Source organism: Pristis pectinata, chromosome 26 (assembly GCF_009764475.1).
Source record: "Pristis pectinata isolate sPriPec2 chromosome 26, sPriPec2.1.pri, whole genome shotgun sequence".
NCBI lineage: Eukaryota > Metazoa > Chordata > Chondrichthyes > Rhinopristiformes > Pristidae > Pristis > Pristis pectinata.
Genome location: NC_067430.1, coordinates 2,567,357 through 2,586,874, shown reverse-complemented (window position 1 = coordinate 2,586,874; position 19,518 = coordinate 2,567,357). Strand labels below are relative to the sequence as shown.

Below are 19,518 nucleotides of genomic sequence, written 5' to 3'. Positions count from 1 at the left end.
TCAGCTTGTTAATAGAATACATTTACCTTCAGTAAACCTGATAGGTTCCTGCCAAGTTCAACCAACCCTTCCCTGTATCGAACTCATCACTCTATTGTACATGAACAAAAGCAGCAAACAGGCAATATTATTAGAGAGTTCATTAATGACTAATTTCTGAAATTATTTGACATGAATTATTGATGCAGGCAAAGGACATTAACAAGTGCAAGATTTACTTCAAAAGCAATATGACTATGCTTCAGAGATAATTCACTGGCTGTGACCAATTTGTAAACATCCTGGATCTGAAAGGTACAACATGAATCACTATGAATCACCTGAATCACTTTCATAGCAAGTTCTTAAAAAAAATCTAGGTGTGATTGGGAGGAAGGTAAAGTAAGGTATTTGGAGAAGAGGCCCAGGAACTCGCCTGGAACTGCAATAGGTAAGGAACAAGATCTATTGCATTCTAAAGAAATGCATAAGAATGGAACGGTAAAGGAATTAAGCAGGGGAAGTGAAAGGGGAGATTAGCAGAGATGCAAAAGAAGAAGAGTTAAATTTCAGGTTAATAGCGACCCCAAGAATGGAGGCTTCAGTTGGGGAATTCAGCTATGATAACCCCGCTGAATATCAATCAGTTTGTTTATCAATCAATGAGCATTTAGACTCTCATTTGTTAGAGATGGGTACTACATGGCACTTGTGCATAACAAATCTTATTCACCACTTAACATCACAGTGGGTTGACAAGTCTTCTTGCATGTCGACTTAGACCATTTCATTATTTGAGTTTGAATGTGGGTGAACACTGCAGTCAATGACTGCAAAAATAAGCACTTCAAATGTTAAGACTGAGGGAATGTTATTGATCAAGCAGTTGAACAAGGTTGAGAATAGGCCAATATGATGAAAAATACTTGTACTGTCTACCTGATGTGTAGCCGTTGGGAGATTGCCATCTTACTGGTTTTTCTGTAATGCTAAACTGAATTAAGGCATTACCATCACCAAGCCTCTTAAATGCAGCATCTACCCAGGCTGAACCAAGGCTGCAATGAGATCTGCAGCTGAGTGGTCCTGGCTGAACCTACATTAAACAGTATCAATAGAAAGAGAGAAATACACAACAGGTGCAATGGCTAAAAATGAATTAAAGAAGAGTTGATGGGTATGCATGAGAGAGAATAAGTTTCACAGGCTAAGAGAAAAAAGGAAAGGGGGAAATAGTACCAATGGGATTGTCGCCCCAGAGGAGATACTAACCCAATGGGCTGGATAGTTCCTTCGGTGTCATAATGTGCAAGGCAAGGACTATATCCCTACACAGAACCTTTGCATTCTGCTCTTGGCTTACTTTCCCACTTAGCTTTGAGTTGCCAATAAATATAGATACAATACTCACTCCCTTTAACAGTTATTAAAAATAGGTTGCAAATAGATGAAGTCCCAGCACTGCTCCCTGTGCATCAGCACTGTCAGTCTGCCATGCTGACCGTGACCTGTTCCTACTGGTTTACATCCTTTATCCTATTTTCTATCCAAGCTAATAAACTGCCCCAACCATATGGCATCTTATCAAATGCATTTTGAAGATACAAATACACATTGTCCAGCATTCCCCTCTGCTAATTACATTCTCAAAATACCCTGTTCAATTTCTCAAATATGATTAGTGTGTCTAATTATATTATGCTTTCATTTTAGACATAGAACAGAACAGCAGAGGAAAAGGCACATCGCCCCATGATGTCCGTGCTGATGCCAATCCAAACTAATCTCATCGACCTGCACGTGGTCTATATCCTCTGCTTGTTCATATGCCTGTCTAAATGCTTCTTAAATGTTGTAATCGTATCTGCCTCCACCACTTCCCCCGGCAGCACATTCCAGGCACCAACATTCTCTATGTAAAAAAGCTTTGCCTTGTAAATTAACTTTAAACCTTCCTCCTCTCATCTTAAAGCCATGCCCTCTACTATTTGACATTTCTACCCTGGCGAAAAAAAACTCCAACTATTTACCCTATGCCTCTTATAATTTTATATATTTCAACCCTCAACCTCCGACACTCCGGAGAAAACAATCCAAGGTTATCCAAACTCTCCGTGTAGCTAATACTCTCTAATCCAGGCAACATCCCAGTGAATCTGTTCTGTACCCTCTCCAAAGCCTCCACATCCTTCCTGTAATGCAGCAGTCAGAACTACACACAATACTCCAAATGTGGCGTAACCAAAGTTTTATACAGCTGTAATATGACTTCCCAGCCTTTATATTCAACACACAGACTGATGAAGACAAACATCTTCTTCTGTCTATCTACTTGTGTTGCCATTTTCAGGGAGGTATGAACTTGCACCCCAAGACCCCTCTGTACATCAATGCTCCCAGGGATCCTGCTGTTACTGTATACTTTCCCCTACATTTAACCTCCTAAAGTGCAATACCCCACACTTGTCCAGATTAAACTCCATCTGCTATTTCTCTGCACAAATTCCCAACTGGTCTGTAACCTGCTGAATCCTTTGACAACTTCCTCACTATCCACAACTCTGCCAATTTTTGTCTTGTCTGCAAACTTACTGATCAGCCCACCTCTATTTTCATCCATATCATTACATACATCACACACAACAGAGGTCCCAGCACTGATCCTGACGGAACACCACTGGTCACAGACCTCCAGTCAGGGTAACACCCCCCACCCCTACCCTGCCTTCTACGGCCAAGCCAATTTTGAATCCAACAGACACACAATACTTTTTTAATGCTTTGGTTAATTCCTTATTCACTGCTACTATTTCTCTCACCTTATCCATTTATAGGACTGGTGATCAGCTTTGCCCCTATCCTTTTTCATAATTTTAGAAGATTCTACAACCTGTTATATTTCCTGCTTACTCCCCTAAACCTTGGGTTTCCTGTACTGCTTGGGAGAGTCCTTTCTTGTAGTTTAATAATATCCTTAACCCCCAGCGAGCCTTTGCTACATCTGCTTCCAACAGAATTTTTATTCCTCAATACATAGTACACATCCTGAGAATAATTAAATATTTATTTTCATGTTTACTGTTGATAATCTACTGGTATGCCTCTTAATCCAATTTTCCAATCTACTTTTATCAAGCAGCCCCCACCCCAGTACCGACATAATTGGTTTTAGGTTCAAGACTCAAGTTTCAGGCTTAAATATACCACTCTCAAATTCTGAGGTTCTGTAATATCAAAGGTCCTCTCTAAAAGACCTCTTGCTACAAGATTACCAATTAATCCTAATTACACAAAATTTAATTACACAAAATTTAATTACACAAAACATTGATAGTTGATGTATTGCTCAAAACCCACCCTCTAAAACTATTGATTCACCCAATCTAAATAACATTTAAATTCTCCCACCATTATTGCATTAGCATTTCAAACATATATTGGCAATGGGTATGGTAACACACCCCTAAATGTCTACACCATGATAATGTTTGTTTAATAATGCTCCACCATAGCTTTCAGGTATTGGGCTACCTAATATTGACTCTGTTCTAGTATCTCTCTCAAAAATCAATATATTTATTTAGTTCCTGTACTGCACATGCTCATAAATGGCAGTGATTTCTTCAGTGCATTGGCCGTTACTGCACACGTGTCCCTCAGCACCATCGATTAGAGAGTATCTGGCCCACATGACTGTTAACTCTCTAGTCTGAAATAATAAATACTACTGCCACACTGACCTGAAAAGCCTCTTCAGATGTTGGTAAATGACAGACTTTGCATAGTGCTAAAATCCAAAGGTAAATTCTTCAAGAAGACATTGATTCACTATTTCAGCAATATTATTTCCTTTCATTCTACTGACACATTTTAGAACTTTATGTCTATGACTAGTGATTGAACTAACTGTATAAATTACCAGAGCTTCCTAACCTGACTGGTGAGCGAAGGATTTCCCGCAGATGTCACAAGATACTGGCAACCTCCTCTTCTTCCCCTTTGGTGCATCATGTGCATCTTCTCTGTTCTTTTCTAGATCCTTCTGGGAAGTCCTAGTCTCTCCACATTCCTCCCAGTTAATGGTTTTAAGCAGACCAATTTTGCGGCATCGGGTAAGGTGTAGCTCAAGTCGACATTTAAACGCGAAAGTCTTGCCACATGCAGTACAGCAAAAGTCCTGCTTTCCTCTGGGTTTACGCTTTGGTTTCATCTGATCTATGGCTGGATCACTGCTTCCTTCCTTGACATGTCCAGCATTGTCAGGGTGCTCCCCATCTTCTTCACTTCTCTCTTCATGATCCATTGGGTATTCCTTCGGATCCTCTTCCATATCACTCATTGCTTCTTTCAATAGTCCTGATAAATTAAAAAGAGAATTTTGCTTATACTTTTATAACATCCACTTGCACTGAGAATTCTTTAGGTTCCTAAACATAAATATTGCAAGTCTTATTTTCACACTATTTTCAAAAATTTGCAAAATTAATGTACTGCTTTTTCTCTGTATGAAGTGAATATACAACTTTTAGAAATATCTAAAAGTTTAAACTTCCTTGTTATTTTTGATGATACATTGTTGCAAGTTAGGGGACTGGGCACCAGGGATTAACAATTACATTCCAACTTTCCCCTCGGATCTGAAATTAGGACTAATCTAATTTAATGAAAAGCTTCTTAATTTTAATGGATGTAAGAATTTAGGCTGCCTTAAATCCAGTTCCAAACATAAAAATCTATTCAGAATTTGGTGAAATTTGAGGATTTATTCCACAGTTGGCATTGGAAGATAAATTGCATCCCTTTCACAATTGAGGGGCACTTTGCAATCTGACAAATTACATCAAACAAAGAGCACCAAATCACTATTTTACAGATATCCCTCACTCCTAATGCCAAGGGAGTTTATCATTATATGAAACAATGAAATCGGACTCTTGAATTTTATACCATATTCTAGAATTATATTGGAATTTTTTTACTTAAAACTATGATTGCTAGGTAGTGTTTTACAAATGTTCAGTGTCAATTCACTATACCAATGGGAACTACTAGTTAGCTCCTGAGAACTAAGTTTGAATTTAGAAAAATATTCATTACTATTTCACTTCTCTAATAAAAGTCTGAGCTGAATGGTTATGAGCAAGCTGAGGGGAAGGCTAATTCCACCTTCATGGTAGCCAACAACCTGCAGTGTTAATCGTTTCTCTCGCAAAGATGCTACTGGACCAAGTATTTCCAACACTTTTGCCTTTCTTAATGATGTTTCTTGAAATTATATCAAAAAAGTAACTGAGGTAATTTATATCATCAATATTTGATTATTACTGAGCAAAATACTGTGAGTAGTAATCATTGTGGATCAACGCCATGTTCTCTAGTACACATTAAACCTGAGCAAGTTCATCCTTGACAGGCCAACATTTTCAAAATTTGTTGGAATTATAGGTCAGGACCTAGCAAAAATAAGGAAGCAGTTGAGACGATTGTTGATACAGAGGTAATCATTCTAAAGTATGTCAAAGTCAGGGCAATTGCATCAAAGTTAGTTCCCCAACTTTGTAAGAACTTAAATAACTGTTCCCCTGAAAATGACTTAGCTTCAGAATCTGAGTAAAATCATTTATTTATGGTACCTGTAAAAGTGTAATGCAAGTAAATGTAGTGTAAAAAGAACAGTGTTTTTATGGATAAAACTATAAATGCTACTTGGACCCATGCTCTTAAGATATATACGCAAACCCTTCTTTGTACAGTTACCTGCATTTTCCATTGTCTTCATTACCAATTCAAGGGACGGATGGGACTCACTGATCATATGCAAGAGTTTACAGAACACCAGAGCAGGAATGAGTCGCTCTTCTAGAATTTTACCCAGAATACTTTCTAATGACTGACCAGCAGTGTCCTTGAAACAACAGCTCTTCAAAATCTGACAGTGGGAAGAAATATAAACCATGCAAATGATTCAAGAGAATTTATAAAAATAAGCTTTTTTTTTAAGTGCATATTAAAAATCAACCCAGTGTATATGCTTTATTCCCACAGTTCTGAATAACTAGGAGTCAGGTCAATATAACCCATAACTACTCAACTCCCTGAATTAGGTTCTCCAGCATCTTTATATAACTCTTGGTGGAGATCTGTTTCTTCCCCTTCGTTACATTGATGCAGCATCAATTCATGCAGTATCCACAACAGACAGTTGCAGAAATTGATAGCCAATAAGCTATATGTTGTGGATACTGTAATCTCATCATATTTCACTTGAGACTAGAGATGGCCTTAATTCCTCCTATGCAATTCCATAGGAGGTTAGTGATAAATTTGTAGTAGTCGGTGGTTCAACATTAGTTAAGGTAAAGGCGACGGCAACAAACGCCTGTGTCAAGGTAATGAAAGTGTAGAAATAAACTACCTCAATTGTTTCAGTAGGAAGATTTTCTACACCAGGTACCAAACAGTCCAGTAATGGGCTGATATCTTCAATTGCGTTGATGATCAACTGTTTATGTCTTCTTAAAATATTGAAGGCTTTACTTTCCTCATCACTCACTGGGGGGAGAAAAAAAACAGAAAGAAACATTACTCTACAACCAAACTAAATACTCAAAAGTTTTAACAAATCCTGGAAGAGTTTATTGTTTTTATATCGTTATTGCTTTCTACAGAGCAGTTATGATTAGTGTTATCTCCACAAGCAATAACACTAATCATAAGAGCTCAATAGAAAGTTTGAGTGTTTTAATGGGCACACACATGGGAACCTCTAACTTTGCCTAAAACACCTGCCACTCTTACAAATATGCAGCGGTTATTATAACCTGACTAGAACAGTGACGCCCACCTACAAGTGCGTAAAGCTACCATCACAACTTGTATCTATCTACAGGTGAATAGTTTCTTTGGCGTGCATTAACAGATGTAAAACGCAATCTCAAAGGACATTGAATTGTAGTGTTTGCTTCAGCTTCTGAAGTATAGCTAGTATCAATGGAAGTGGGAAAAGGGTGCAACATTAATTCCATGGTTCTACCATATGCACAATGGTTAAGGTGGAAGCTACCCTAAAATTTTATTCCTAATCCAATTACTTACAAAAGCACAACTAAGTTTTTGTCATTGTCGTGCCTTATTATTTTCTATTCACGTTGATGCATAACTTTGAAATAATTACCAGAAGGTTTCCTCTGGTACACAAGGCAAGTTCCACGATGCAAAATTCCAAAAACAAATGGTTTACAGATGTTTTTATCATTGAGGAAGAATTCCCATTACTATACCAAAAAAATCATGATGCTTTTAACATTCCAGTCAATAACTGTAACACTTAATCACATCAATCTCAAGGCATCAGCTCCTTTTACAACAGGATAAGAAAGCACTCAGCAGCCACCAATTCTAACATCAAATATGTTACTAATTTAAAAAATATACTAATTCCAGTACTGCTATATGAAATCCTCACCTGATAAAATGAGTCGAAGACCATCTGGTTCTTTCTGGAGCTCATCCAGCAGGGTGCACAGCTTTGGCACATCTTCTTTCATTCGGATGAGCACTTTCCAAATAGTAAGTGCTGTCAGTGTTCGTTTTTCTAACACAGTTTCCATCAAATTACTTATGCAATCCACCACATCTTTCTCTTTAATAAGATCTTCAATTCTCTGTCAAAGGCAAAAATACTGAAGATTAAATGATTTTAAATTATGCAAGGTACATTATCAACAAGCACTTATAAGAGTGAAGTTGCAGTGCTTACAAGTAAACATGTTGCATTTTGATTGGCTGCTTTGTATCATACCATAGCAACCAAAGCAACAAAAAAGTTGGCACTGCACTGAAGGAACTACTTGCCTCGCAGTTAATGATGAGAAAAAAACCTGTCAATTTTACTGCTGCTGCTCACCAGCTGTATTTCACTCATGGAGAATCCACCGAGGACTTTAATGAAAATTAATCTATTAATAACAATACAACTGAAACTGCATGCTTCTACTAAAATTGAACTAACAGTAACACAACACAAGTTTTGTTGCATAAGTGGTTCAATTTCTTTTTAAGTAATACCAGAACTTTGACTGAAAACATGGAACAATAATATGAGTTCTAAATACCAGTTCACCAGATTGATTCCTGGAATGGGGATTTGTCCCATGGGGAATATTAAGTGGACTGGCTTTTATTCTCTTTCACGAGAGGTAATCTCATTGAAACAAACAAAATTCTAAGAGGGTTTGATAGGGAAGATCAGGGGTGAAGTTTCCCCTTGCTGGTCTGCCTAGAACAAAGGGGTCAGTCTGAAAATAAGAGATCAGCCATTCGAGATGAAAAGAAATGTCTTCACCCAACAAGTCTTTGGAATTCACTATCTGAGGGGTCTATAGAAAATTAGTCCCTGGTATATTAAAGACAAATACTGACAGATTTTTGGATAGTAAGAGAATCAAGGGACATGGGGTTGGTGCAGCAATGTTGGCACTGAGATGAAAATCAGCTGAAATCTGACTGAAGGCAGAACAGGTACGAGGGCTGTATGACCTACTCCTAATTCTCTCTCTTATATTCTTATAAAATCACTTACAGAAAACACATTACAGTATTTGCAAATGTTGAGCTGCACATAGATGCGAAGATCAACAACATAGAATGATCTTTTATCTGTATATTTACAACTAAATGACTTTTAAGCTAAAAACAAGCAGAAGCTTTAAAATAGGAAGTCTCTTGATACAATGTATATATAGTTGCTCAATACTGATACTGGGGCAAAGCAAAGATGTCATGACCATAAGGGATTTGGGATGCATGGTCAAATGTAAAGGGAACATAACAAGCCAAGCCATGTCAGGACAACTGAGACAAAGACCTGTTGACTGAATTCCAATCAATCCCTTGAGAGACATTGAAAATCCAACCCAAGATGAAATCACGATAAGGGGACAAAAACAGATGAACGGGCCAGGCGATAGGAGCAGCATATTTTAAAGTCAAGGTATTGAGCACCATTGAAACACAAATGCACTTTGCCCAAAACTTCTGCTGGGATATCCCAGATGGCTCCCTACCTAGCTAGTCCCTTACCCAGTTAGACTCACCAAGAATGATTATCACCACATCAGATGGGCTGTCAATCACCTGCAATGTATTATTGTTGTATCTAAAGGAATAAACCCCAATGCATTTTGACTTTCAGGGAGATTCTTCCATCTAATCATTCCTGCACATACACTTGTACTGAGATTGATTGAATGAAGACATTTTACATTGACGACTCCAGATTCTGAGACACAGGTAGACGTGGAAAGGCCAGCACTTCTTGCTCATCCAGAAGAACCTATGATGAGGTGCTTTGCTAGGCTGTTTCAGGGGCTAGTTAAGAACCAACCATACTACCAGAGATCTGGAGTTGCACATAGGCCAGACTAGCTGAGAGATATCATTGAACCATCATTATAACCCAGTAATTCCACGATCACCATTACTGATACCAATAATTTTAATTTTTGTTCAATATATAAAAGAATTTAAATTATCCAGTTGTCATAATGGAATTCAAAGTCACGTTTCCAGATTATTAGGCTTCAGGATTACTAGCTCAGTTACAAAACTACTATTATGCCACAATACTCCATATTTTCCCAACAAGATGTATGCAGTTCCCAATATTCCATTACACCAGATAAATTACAAACCATTTTCTCCATCACCTCCAAGCACACGAATCTAGTGCCAGATAAAGTTAAGGTCTTCCTAACCTGTTCAGAACACTGCACAATTTTAACAGTCTAAACATCAGACCAGATGAACACTGGAACCAGCTGTTAATCTGGACCAAATACAGTATTATTTATTGCTATATTCATAGTACTGCCTTTGCTTTGTGAAGCAAAATTAGTTTGAATAGATTTAAACCTTTCCCTTCCAACAAGTAATTGCAGTGTTATGCAAATTTCCCCCCAAAAATAATGTAGAAGTGCTTGAAGTGAAAGTTTCCACTGGCAAATTGAACTCAAGCTCCCTCCCACAGAACGCCTTGGAGCATTCAAGTACCATACTTACACCAGACACAAGGCTTTCTGAGACACACCAAAAGGTAAGACATAGCAGAGTATTCATCAATCTCAGCGAATGCACAATGTAATGCAAAGCAGCAAAAAATTCAAAAGGGGGCAAAACTAGAGATATACAACAGGATTAAACTGATTTAGACTGTAAATCTAAATAAAAGACCCAAAAGGCCAAAATTGATTGTACATTTCCATGCCATGATCAATCAATCATGAGCCCGTACCTAAACAGAGACAAATTAGGTATTTGTCTACTTTATCTGAAACTGTAAATAAGAAGCACAATTGCGAATTAAATAACTTCAAACAATGATAGCGCTTAAAGAGCTTCTAATGAAAAGTTACAATGGCTGAATGCTGTCCCAATTAGCTGCCTTACTTGCAGCAGGGGACAGAGGACCCCAGAATATTGGATCATTGTCCCTGCCTGTTATCTGATATAATATCATATTGATAGTCCCTTAATATATTAAGCTTTCTAATAATTAAGCTTTCTTAAGTCAACTCCCATTGCTTGCTCTTGATGCCCAATCACAATTCAAAGCATTTCTTTGCCTGAAAATATACTTTCAAGAATCCAGTCAATTAGTCCAAGAATCAATTATCCAATTACACAAAGTAATCATTTTCTGACAGGTGAACAATCTCCGAGTCCTGCAGGGCACGGAAACAGACTCTCTGTCCTTCCAAGTCAGCACTAATCATCAAGCACCCTTATTCCCATCAACTCCCCCCAGATTCTACCACTCGCCTGCACACCAGAGGCAATTTACAGGTAACCTACCAATCCACATGGTCATAAAGAGAATGGATAGCACTCGAGGTGAGAACTGAACCCAGCCCTGCTGGAGCTGAGGCGCTGTGCTGCCCCTAATCTATTCCCAAATATTATGTCGAGATTGCCTGGGATGCTAAATTTGTATATTTTCTGGATAGCTTTCCCCAAAGCAACTTACCAGCTGTTAATAGTCAAGCAAAATGTATAGTTTAAGGAAACTACAGCTAGGAGGCCTGAAAATTAAAGCCAGGTCTTTCAGGAGTGATGGTTGGTAAATATTCATACACTCAAAGTGAAGCAGAAAATTGGACCCCTCTTGTACAAGCACAAATTAATGCTACGCCAACTGCTGGATTTACATTTTTCCTAGTAGTCATACATAATCAAATAGACTAATGGATGTAGTGAAATGGGAATATATGAAGTTAGATCACCCATCAGGCATTATGTCTTTGAAAGGCTAAATAAGCTCAAGTGGGTCCCTGCTGTTCTCATAAATCCATTTGAAGGGTTACTCATCAGTATTTCCCTCAGATGTTATTGGACCAAATCACGCTGGCAGAGGTTAGAACCGCCAACATTTAGCCGCTGCCACGTGAATAAGTCCCAGACTTATAAGGTCCTGTTATAAATCCAACATGAGCTGAGCAATAAATGTCTGTACCTGGAGTTTACTACAAAAAGTGCTCTAGGATTTCCCCATATGTCAGCTCACAATCTCCATTCATTTACGTGGGGATTCTACACCTGGAGATTAGGAGGAAAAACAGACATTGAAAAACTAGCTTTGAGAGGAAGGAGTCTCCATCCTCCTGTCAAAAGTCTTCAGGTGTAGGGCCTCCCAAGTACATCACCACTGGGCGCCCACCACTACCAGACCAGGCAGGTGGGAAAGGCAGCAGCCACAGTCAGTGAGTCAACATTAGATCTATTCAGGAGAAACAAAGGACTGCAGATGCTAGAATCTAGATGAAAAACATGATGACGTTGGAGGAACTCAGCAGGCCAGGCAGCATCCGTGGAGAAAAGTAGGTGGTCAATGTTTCGGGTCAGGACTCTTCAGGACTATTCACCCCAGTGTAACTGTGTGGTAAAATTAGCAGAAGTATACCTGCCAATACATCAAGAATATAAAACTTTTAAGATACAGGTTATATTTAATCATATAAAAATAAATTTATTTCATACCTGTTTATCATCATCAGATATATCCTCAGAAACAGACAAGACATTGCGTAGGGTTTGTAGCTCAATCACTGCATCAACAATGTTCTCTTGATATCGTCTGAGCAAGTCAAACGCACAATCTTCTAGGTTCTTCACTTCTGACGAGGAGTTTAAATAATGTTAGCAACCAGAAACATTCTTCATTTCATTTATCAATAACCCATTTAACAATGCGATGAAGCAGGGGCTAGACAATAACCTTCATTGATATAGTAGAACCATAGAACAATACAGTACAATACAGGCCCTTGGGCCCACCATGTTGTGCTGACCATCAAACCACTCCTAAGGCTATCTAACCCCTTCTTCCCACAAATCCCTCTATTTTAAATTCCTCCATATGCTTATCTAATAATCCCTTGAACTTGAACAGCCTCCACCACCACCCCAGGCAGCACATTCCAATGCACCAACCACTCTCTGGGTGAAAAACCTCCCTCTGACGTCTCCCTTGAACTCCCCCCCATTACCTTAAAGCCATGCTCTCTTGTATTGAGCATTGGTGCCCTGGGAAAGAGGCGCAGGCTGTCCACTCTATCTATTCCTCTTCTCTCCAATGAGTAAAGCCCTAGCTCCTTTAGTCTCTCCTCATAATCCATACTCTCTAATTCAGGCAGTATCCTGGTAAATCTCCTCTGCACCCTCTCCAACGCCTCCACATCCTTCCTATGATGAGGCGACCAGAACCAGACATAGTACTCTGTGTGGTCTAACCAGAGTTTTGTAAAGCTGTATCATTACTTCGCGGCTCTTAAACTCTATCCCACGATTTATGAAAGCTAACATCCCATAAGCTTTCTTAACTACCCTGTCCACCTGTGTGGCAACTTTCAGTGATCTGTGGATATGAACCCCCAGATCCCTCTGCTCCTCCACACTGCCCAGAATCCTGCCATTTACCTTGTATTCCGCCTTGGAGTTTGTCCTTCCAAAGTGTACCACCTCACACTTCTCTGGATTGAACTCCATCTGCCACTTATCAGCCCAGCTCTGCATCCTATCAATATCCCTCCGTAAGCTTTGACAGCCCTCCACACTATCCACAACATCACTGATCTTTGTGTCATCTGCAAACTTGCTAACCCACCTGCCCACTTTAAGACTTTAGAAAAATATCCCATGGTGCTTCATAGAAGTGGACAGGAATTTCTAGCCACACTTGGAAAGATTGGCACTGAAAAGTTGTCAAATATTTAGTATACAGGTGGGTTTTAAGGGTTCAAATGAGAAAATAGAGATAATAAGCTTTTATACTTATTTAATGCTTTTAACATACTTAAACATCCCAAAGGTTTCACTCGATGTAACACCTGACACAGGAGATAGTCAGGCAAATAAACAAAAGCTTGGTCAAACAAACAGTTTTAAGGACTCATTCAAGAGACGATAGAGAGGTAGAGGTGCAGAGATGCAGAAATGTTTAATGGGAATTCCAGGCAGACTGCAAATGGTGGAGAAGTGAAATTTAAGGACACATGGGAAGCCAGGAAAGGGAAGAGTGCGGAAATCTCACAGAGACTTTGGCAGGGGGAGCCTTCAGAGGCAGGGAGTGTAGAGACCATGGAGAAATTTGAATACAGTGAGAATTTCAGGATCAGGGTTTTGCTAGACTGGGTCAATTGACAATTCAAGTTAGAATACAGGAGATTTCTCTGTGCGTAATTTGAACGCAGCTGTTTACATGTTATTAACAAAGATTTAAGATATATAAAGGGCAATCTAAGGAGTAAGTTAAAAATACTAATTTAAATTTTAGGATTTCATAGAACAGTACAGCACAATACAGGCCCTTCGGCCCACAATGTTGTGCTGACCTTTAAACCTGTCTAACCCCTTCCTCCCACATATCCCTCTTTTTTAAATTCCTCCATATGTTTATTTAGCAATCTCTTGAATGTGATCAATGTACCTGCCTCCACCACCACCCCAGGCAGCGCATTCCATGCCCCAACCACTCTCTGGGTAAAAAACCTTCCTTGAACTTCCCACCCATTACTTTAAAGCCATGCCCTCGTGTTGAGCATTGGTGCCCTGGGAAAGAGGCGCTGGCTGTCTATCTATTCCTCTTAATATTTTGTATACCTCTATAATGTTGCAGTGATATAACTTCTCACCGACAGTACATTTCCTTTGAATCCTCTCCAGTCTTCACAAAAACCATACACTGTTGACTTGGCTATGCATGGAAGTGTCACAACCATAATAATCTATTAATTTACATAGAATACCATAGAGTTGTGAAATGTTACAGTATCAGCAAATATAAGGTGACAATCTCCCTGAAGCAAACTGTATAATTATTGTAAATCTATGTATTATTGTTCATCAGGATGAACCACGATGCTAGATAAATGATCAAATTTGCAGCCTTTACAACTTTCACAACCACAGTTTAATGGCAAGACTTTACTCCTTTGAAGATCCAACAGCTTCTACTCATTCAGTATGAAATTTTACCTGCATAACACATTGAAAGTTAGAACACATTGATGGGAAAACAGTTGAGATAGGAAATGTACAGGAGCAGAAGAAACCACTGTCAAATTGGTCTCAAGGTATACAGAATGAACTGTCACTGAAACACCTCAATGATGAAATAACTATATGGTTCCCTCAAGTTTGTTGACACCATACTGATATTCTGGATCTTTGGTTTCATTATTCCTGCATCATGTGTGAAGGAGTTAGACTTAAACCATCGATGTACCCTCTATATTCAGAGCTTCATTTTGTGTCCCCACTATTATTTTATCAAACATCATCATCACAACCACAGACATATCTTTGCCATTTTGATTCCTTCTTGAACTCTCATTTTGCCAGTCAGTATCATTGCTCTTTACATTTGGAACTGATATTATTTGTACAGATTATAATCACCATTTATATGACATACACAACACCATCTCTGATTACGCACCTCCAAATCCTATTTTACTTACTGCTGCCACACAGTTACGATTTTGCAATGAACAATCCAGTAACACCATAGATTTCTCTCCTATATTCTGCTCTGAAGCTTAATACATATAACATCAAAATGATTTCCCACTTACTTGGTCACATCAATTTGTAGAGGAAGATAAATTAAACACTGCAATTTCACTGTCTAACACTTTTTATTCTGCAAAGGATTCAAAATGCTGTTCGGAAACTTCCTCATCTTTCACATATTATTGAGAAACATCTACTTGTGCTTTGTTCTGTGATGCAGTGCTGTCAATGCTGTCTCAATACACCTTTCAATAACTCAGATTCAGCAAATATCTGATCTGTCAGAAGCATTCCTTGCCCTGAGCTTCCCAACCTTGTAAACAAGTCTTTGCAAAATTGTGTGAAGTTTTGGCAAAAATTATTCAAATCCACCAAATGCAGGTCCCCCCCCCCCCATCCCTACCGCTCCCCCACCATCCCTATCACCCCCCCCAACCACACACACCCCCCAAAAGATTTGTCAGACACAACTTCCTTCCCATTTAAACAGTGACTCTCTCTTATTTGAATTTAGCTGTTATTTCTCGTCCTTCTGCAGTGGTCAGGCTCACCAACTTTGTGTCCAGGGTTACCTTTGCACTTCTTCTAAAAATTAACTTTGCCATTTTTCAATTGTCATGAACTATTATTAATTCCAGTGGTGCCACATGGGCATTGAATAGATTGCGGTGATTTCATTACATTTTCTTAAAATATCGATTCAGGCTTTGGTTTTAGTCCCTTGAATTATGCGTTCAGTTCTTTAATAGTAATTCCCACCACACTAATGCCTTCATTTGAAAGCTGCATGTCTATTCGGACAGAAGTCCATGCTTTGCATTAGCCTTGGTAAATCAATACAAGTCATCCTTGCAATCGTTCCAGAGTCCTATGCTTCGTCCTCATTTTCTCTGCATATAGTTCAACTCTTGCAGGTTGTTTCACAGCTCCAGTCATCTTAATTTGGTTTTCTATTCTGGTTTGCCTATTCAGTTTCTTAATTTCAGCAACCTTATTCCATTCACACTCCAGTCAGAGTTTGACTGATTTATACCCAAGGAAACTTCTTCACTTGTTGCTCACTTAAGTTTTGTTTTCCATGGATGCTTTACATCCCCTGTAATGCTCTTCATTAAAGTTATTTTTTTTTACTTTATATTCCTCCCTGGTTTCAAACAAGACATTAAATGACCCCCTTGTCATCTAGATATGAAAATATCACATGCCTTTATTCAAAGGGCAGCAGCATTTTCCTGGTGCCTCTGCCAATGTCACAAAGGAGGATCCATGACCTGAAATACTGATTCCACTTCTTTCCAATGTTGCTTGACCTGCTGACTGCTACCAACATTCTGTTTTTGTATCACAAAAAAGTTTATCCATTTATTCCTTCACTTCTTGTTCCTGGGATCTATCCCTGAAATTTCAGAAGCAGATACGTATTTCACCTACAGTAATAACTAAATGTCAACAGTTATCCATTGCTTGAAAAGTGCTTTGGGACATGCTGAGGACAGAATAAGTCAACGTATCCTTTTTTTTTGGCTCCCTTTCCAGTCAAAATTACTTAAAAATTGAGAATCTTTGTTCTACTTGCATTTTTCCAACAGTAATCTTAACCCTAAACTTAAACATAGCATATTTTTCTTCAATCACAAGGTCAGAAGCAGAGATGTTCGCTGATGATTGCACGATGTTCAGCACCATTCGTAACTTCTCAGATAATGAAGCAGTCCACATCCAAATGCAGCAAGACCTGGACAATATCCAGCCCTGGGCTGATGGGTGGCAAGTAACAAGTACTAGGCAATGACAATATCGAACAGGAGAGTTTTTTGAGGAAATCTCAGGTAGGGTGGATAAGGGAGAGGCAGTGGATGTTGTGTATTTAGACTTTCAAAAGGCCTTTGACAAGGTGCCGCACAAGAGGCTGAATAATAAGATGAGAGCTCATGGGATTACAGGTAGGATATTGGAATGGGTGGAGCATTGGCTGGTGGGCAGGAAGCAAAGGGTGGGAATAAAAGGATCTTGTTCTGGTTGGCTACCGGTTACTAGTGGTGTTCCGCAGGGGTCGGTGTTGGGACCACTTCTTTTTACTTTGTACATTAATGATTTGGATGATGGAGTAAATGGTTTTGTGGTTAAGTTTGCAGACAACACCAAGATAGGTGGAGGGGTAGGGAGTATTGAAGAAATAGGAAGATTGCAGAGAGACTTAGATAGTTTAGGAGAATGGGCAAAGAAACGGCAGATGAGATTCAATGTTGAGAAATGTGCCGTTGTACGCTTTGGAAAAAATAAACAGGCAGATTATTATCTAGATGGGGAGAAAATTCAAAGTACAGAAGTACAAAGGGACTTGGGGGTACTCGTGCAGGATACCTTAAAGGTTAACCACCAGGTCGGATCGGCGGTAAGGAAAGCGAATGCTATGTTGGCATTCATCTCAAGAGGTATAAAAGTAAGGAAGTGTTGATGAGGCTCTATGGGGCACTGGTGAGACCTCATTTGGAATACTGAGTGCAGTTTTGGGCCCCTTATCTTAGGAAGGATGTACTGATGTTGCAGAAGCTTCAGAAGAGATTTACAAGGATGATTCCTGGAATGAAAGGGCTTACTTATGATGAGCTTTTGTCAGCTCTTGGACTGTATTCATTGGAGTACAGAAGAATGAGAGGGGACCTCATAGAAACATTTAGAATGTTGAAAGGACTGGCCAGAGTAGATGTGGTTAAGCTGTTTCCCCTGGTGGGTGAATCCAGGACTAGAGGGCACAGTCTTAGAATTGGAGGGTACTGGTTTAAAACAGAAATGAGGAGAAATTTCTTTAGCCAGAGGGTAGTGAAATTATGGAATTCTTTGCCACATACAGCTGTGGAGGCCTGATCATTGGGGGTGTTTAAGGAGGAGATAGATAGGTATCTAATTAGTCAAGGTATCAAGGGATAGGGGGATAAGGCCAGAAATTGGGGCTATATACGAATAGTATTAGTATAGCTTATGGAGCAGACTCGATGGGCCAAATGGCCTACTTCTGCTCCTTTGTCTTGTGATCTTGTCTTGTGAAAATCCAGCCATCACTTCCTGACATACAGTAGCCTTGGCATTACTGAATCCCCCACTATCAATATCTTGGCGATTATCACAGACCAGAAAGTGAACTGGAGTAGCCATATATAAAACGTGGCTACAAGAGCAGGTCAGAGGTTAGGAATCCTGGGAAGAGTAACTCACCTCCTAATTCCTCAAAGCTGCCCACCATCTCCAAGACTCAAGTTAGGAGTTTGATGGAATACTCTCCACTTGCCTGGATGAGTGCAGCTTCAATAACCATTCACTCACTGTACCAGCGATGCACAGTGGCAGTACCATACCATCTACAGGATAGACTGCGCAACTCATCAAGACTCCTTAGACAGCACCTTCAAAACCCATGACGTCTACCAGCTGGAAGGACAAGGAGCTCTCCTCAAAGCCACACAGCTTGGAAAATTGCCATTCCTTCACTGTCACCAGGTCAAAATCCTGGAACTCTCTCCCTAAGTGCATTGTGGATGCACCTACACGTCATGGACTGCAGAGGTTCAAGAAGGCAGCTCACTACCATCTTCCCATGTGCATTAGGGATGGGCAAGTAAATTCCGGCTCAGCCTACATCCACTGAATGAATAAAGAAAGTGTTGTAATTACGATCCCCTCTACCATCCTTTACTTATTGTAGAATGTCAAGGTCCTGTATCAGCCCCCATCCTGTGCAGTTTTCAGTTCAGTTTACTATCCTGTGTATTAACAAGTTTTGTTATTTTTAACTTTCATTATGAACATCACAATTCACCTTTACGCATCTGAATTACTTCATTGTTTATATTAAATCCCTTTCATGCTTTCCATTTGCAAGAATAAAGGAAAGGACACTCTCTTTCTGAAGTGACAGCATCTAACAGAGAAGGTCCTGTAGCTACTTTCTTCTTCATCTGCACTGCTTTTATTTTATCCATAGCTATCTACTTTAGAACCATATTCTCTTCCCCATACAAAGCCATGCCCCCGTAATTGCCTTATTTGTTATTTCTCTGTGAACATAACAGTAGCTGTAATTGGATGAGAAATTTGGACTCGGCGCAGAGTTTGTTTTAAACTAATGTGCTTCAGCTGTTGATTTGGCCAGGAATTAATTATACCCAGAGAATGTAAAAGTAAATAGATTGTGCTCTTGTACAAGAAACACATTTAGCAAACAGGTACATAGCAATTAGGAAGACGAATGGGACGTTGGCCTCCACTGCATGGGGAATGGAGTACAAATGGAGGAGGAATTTCTGATCTCCAAGGAGCCGTGAATCTTTGGAATTCTACCCCAGACAATTGTGTCGGCCACATTACTAAGGCTGATAATCAAGGACAAGATAGATTTTTAGACTTTGCAGGTAATCGGGATTAGGCAAGAAAGTAGAAGTAATGCCAAGACCAGATCAGCCGTGATCTTATTAA

The 19,518-nt window shown here is 39.4% G+C and overlaps 1 protein-coding gene across 3 annotated transcripts in view; it reads right to left on the bottom strand.

The window, feature by feature from the left end:
- zbtb40 (zinc finger and BTB domain containing 40) overlaps nt 1–19,518 on the bottom strand; it is a 75,154-nt gene that overhangs the window by 28,757 nt on the left and 26,879 nt on the right. For all 3 annotated transcript variants that reach the window (XM_052039390.1, XM_052039392.1, XM_052039389.1), the window contains exons 7-11: nt 12,013–12,149; nt 7,445–7,643; nt 6,395–6,531; nt 5,737–5,908; nt 3,913–4,335 (exon numbers count right to left, since the gene is read on the bottom strand). In XM_052039390.1, the coding sequence (XP_051895350.1) occupies nt 3,913–4,335; nt 5,737–5,908; nt 6,395–6,531; nt 7,445–7,643; nt 12,013–12,149 (1,068 nt within the window). The remainder of the gene's footprint in view (nt 1–3,912; nt 4,336–5,736; nt 5,909–6,394; nt 6,532–7,444; nt 7,644–12,012; nt 12,150–19,518) is intronic.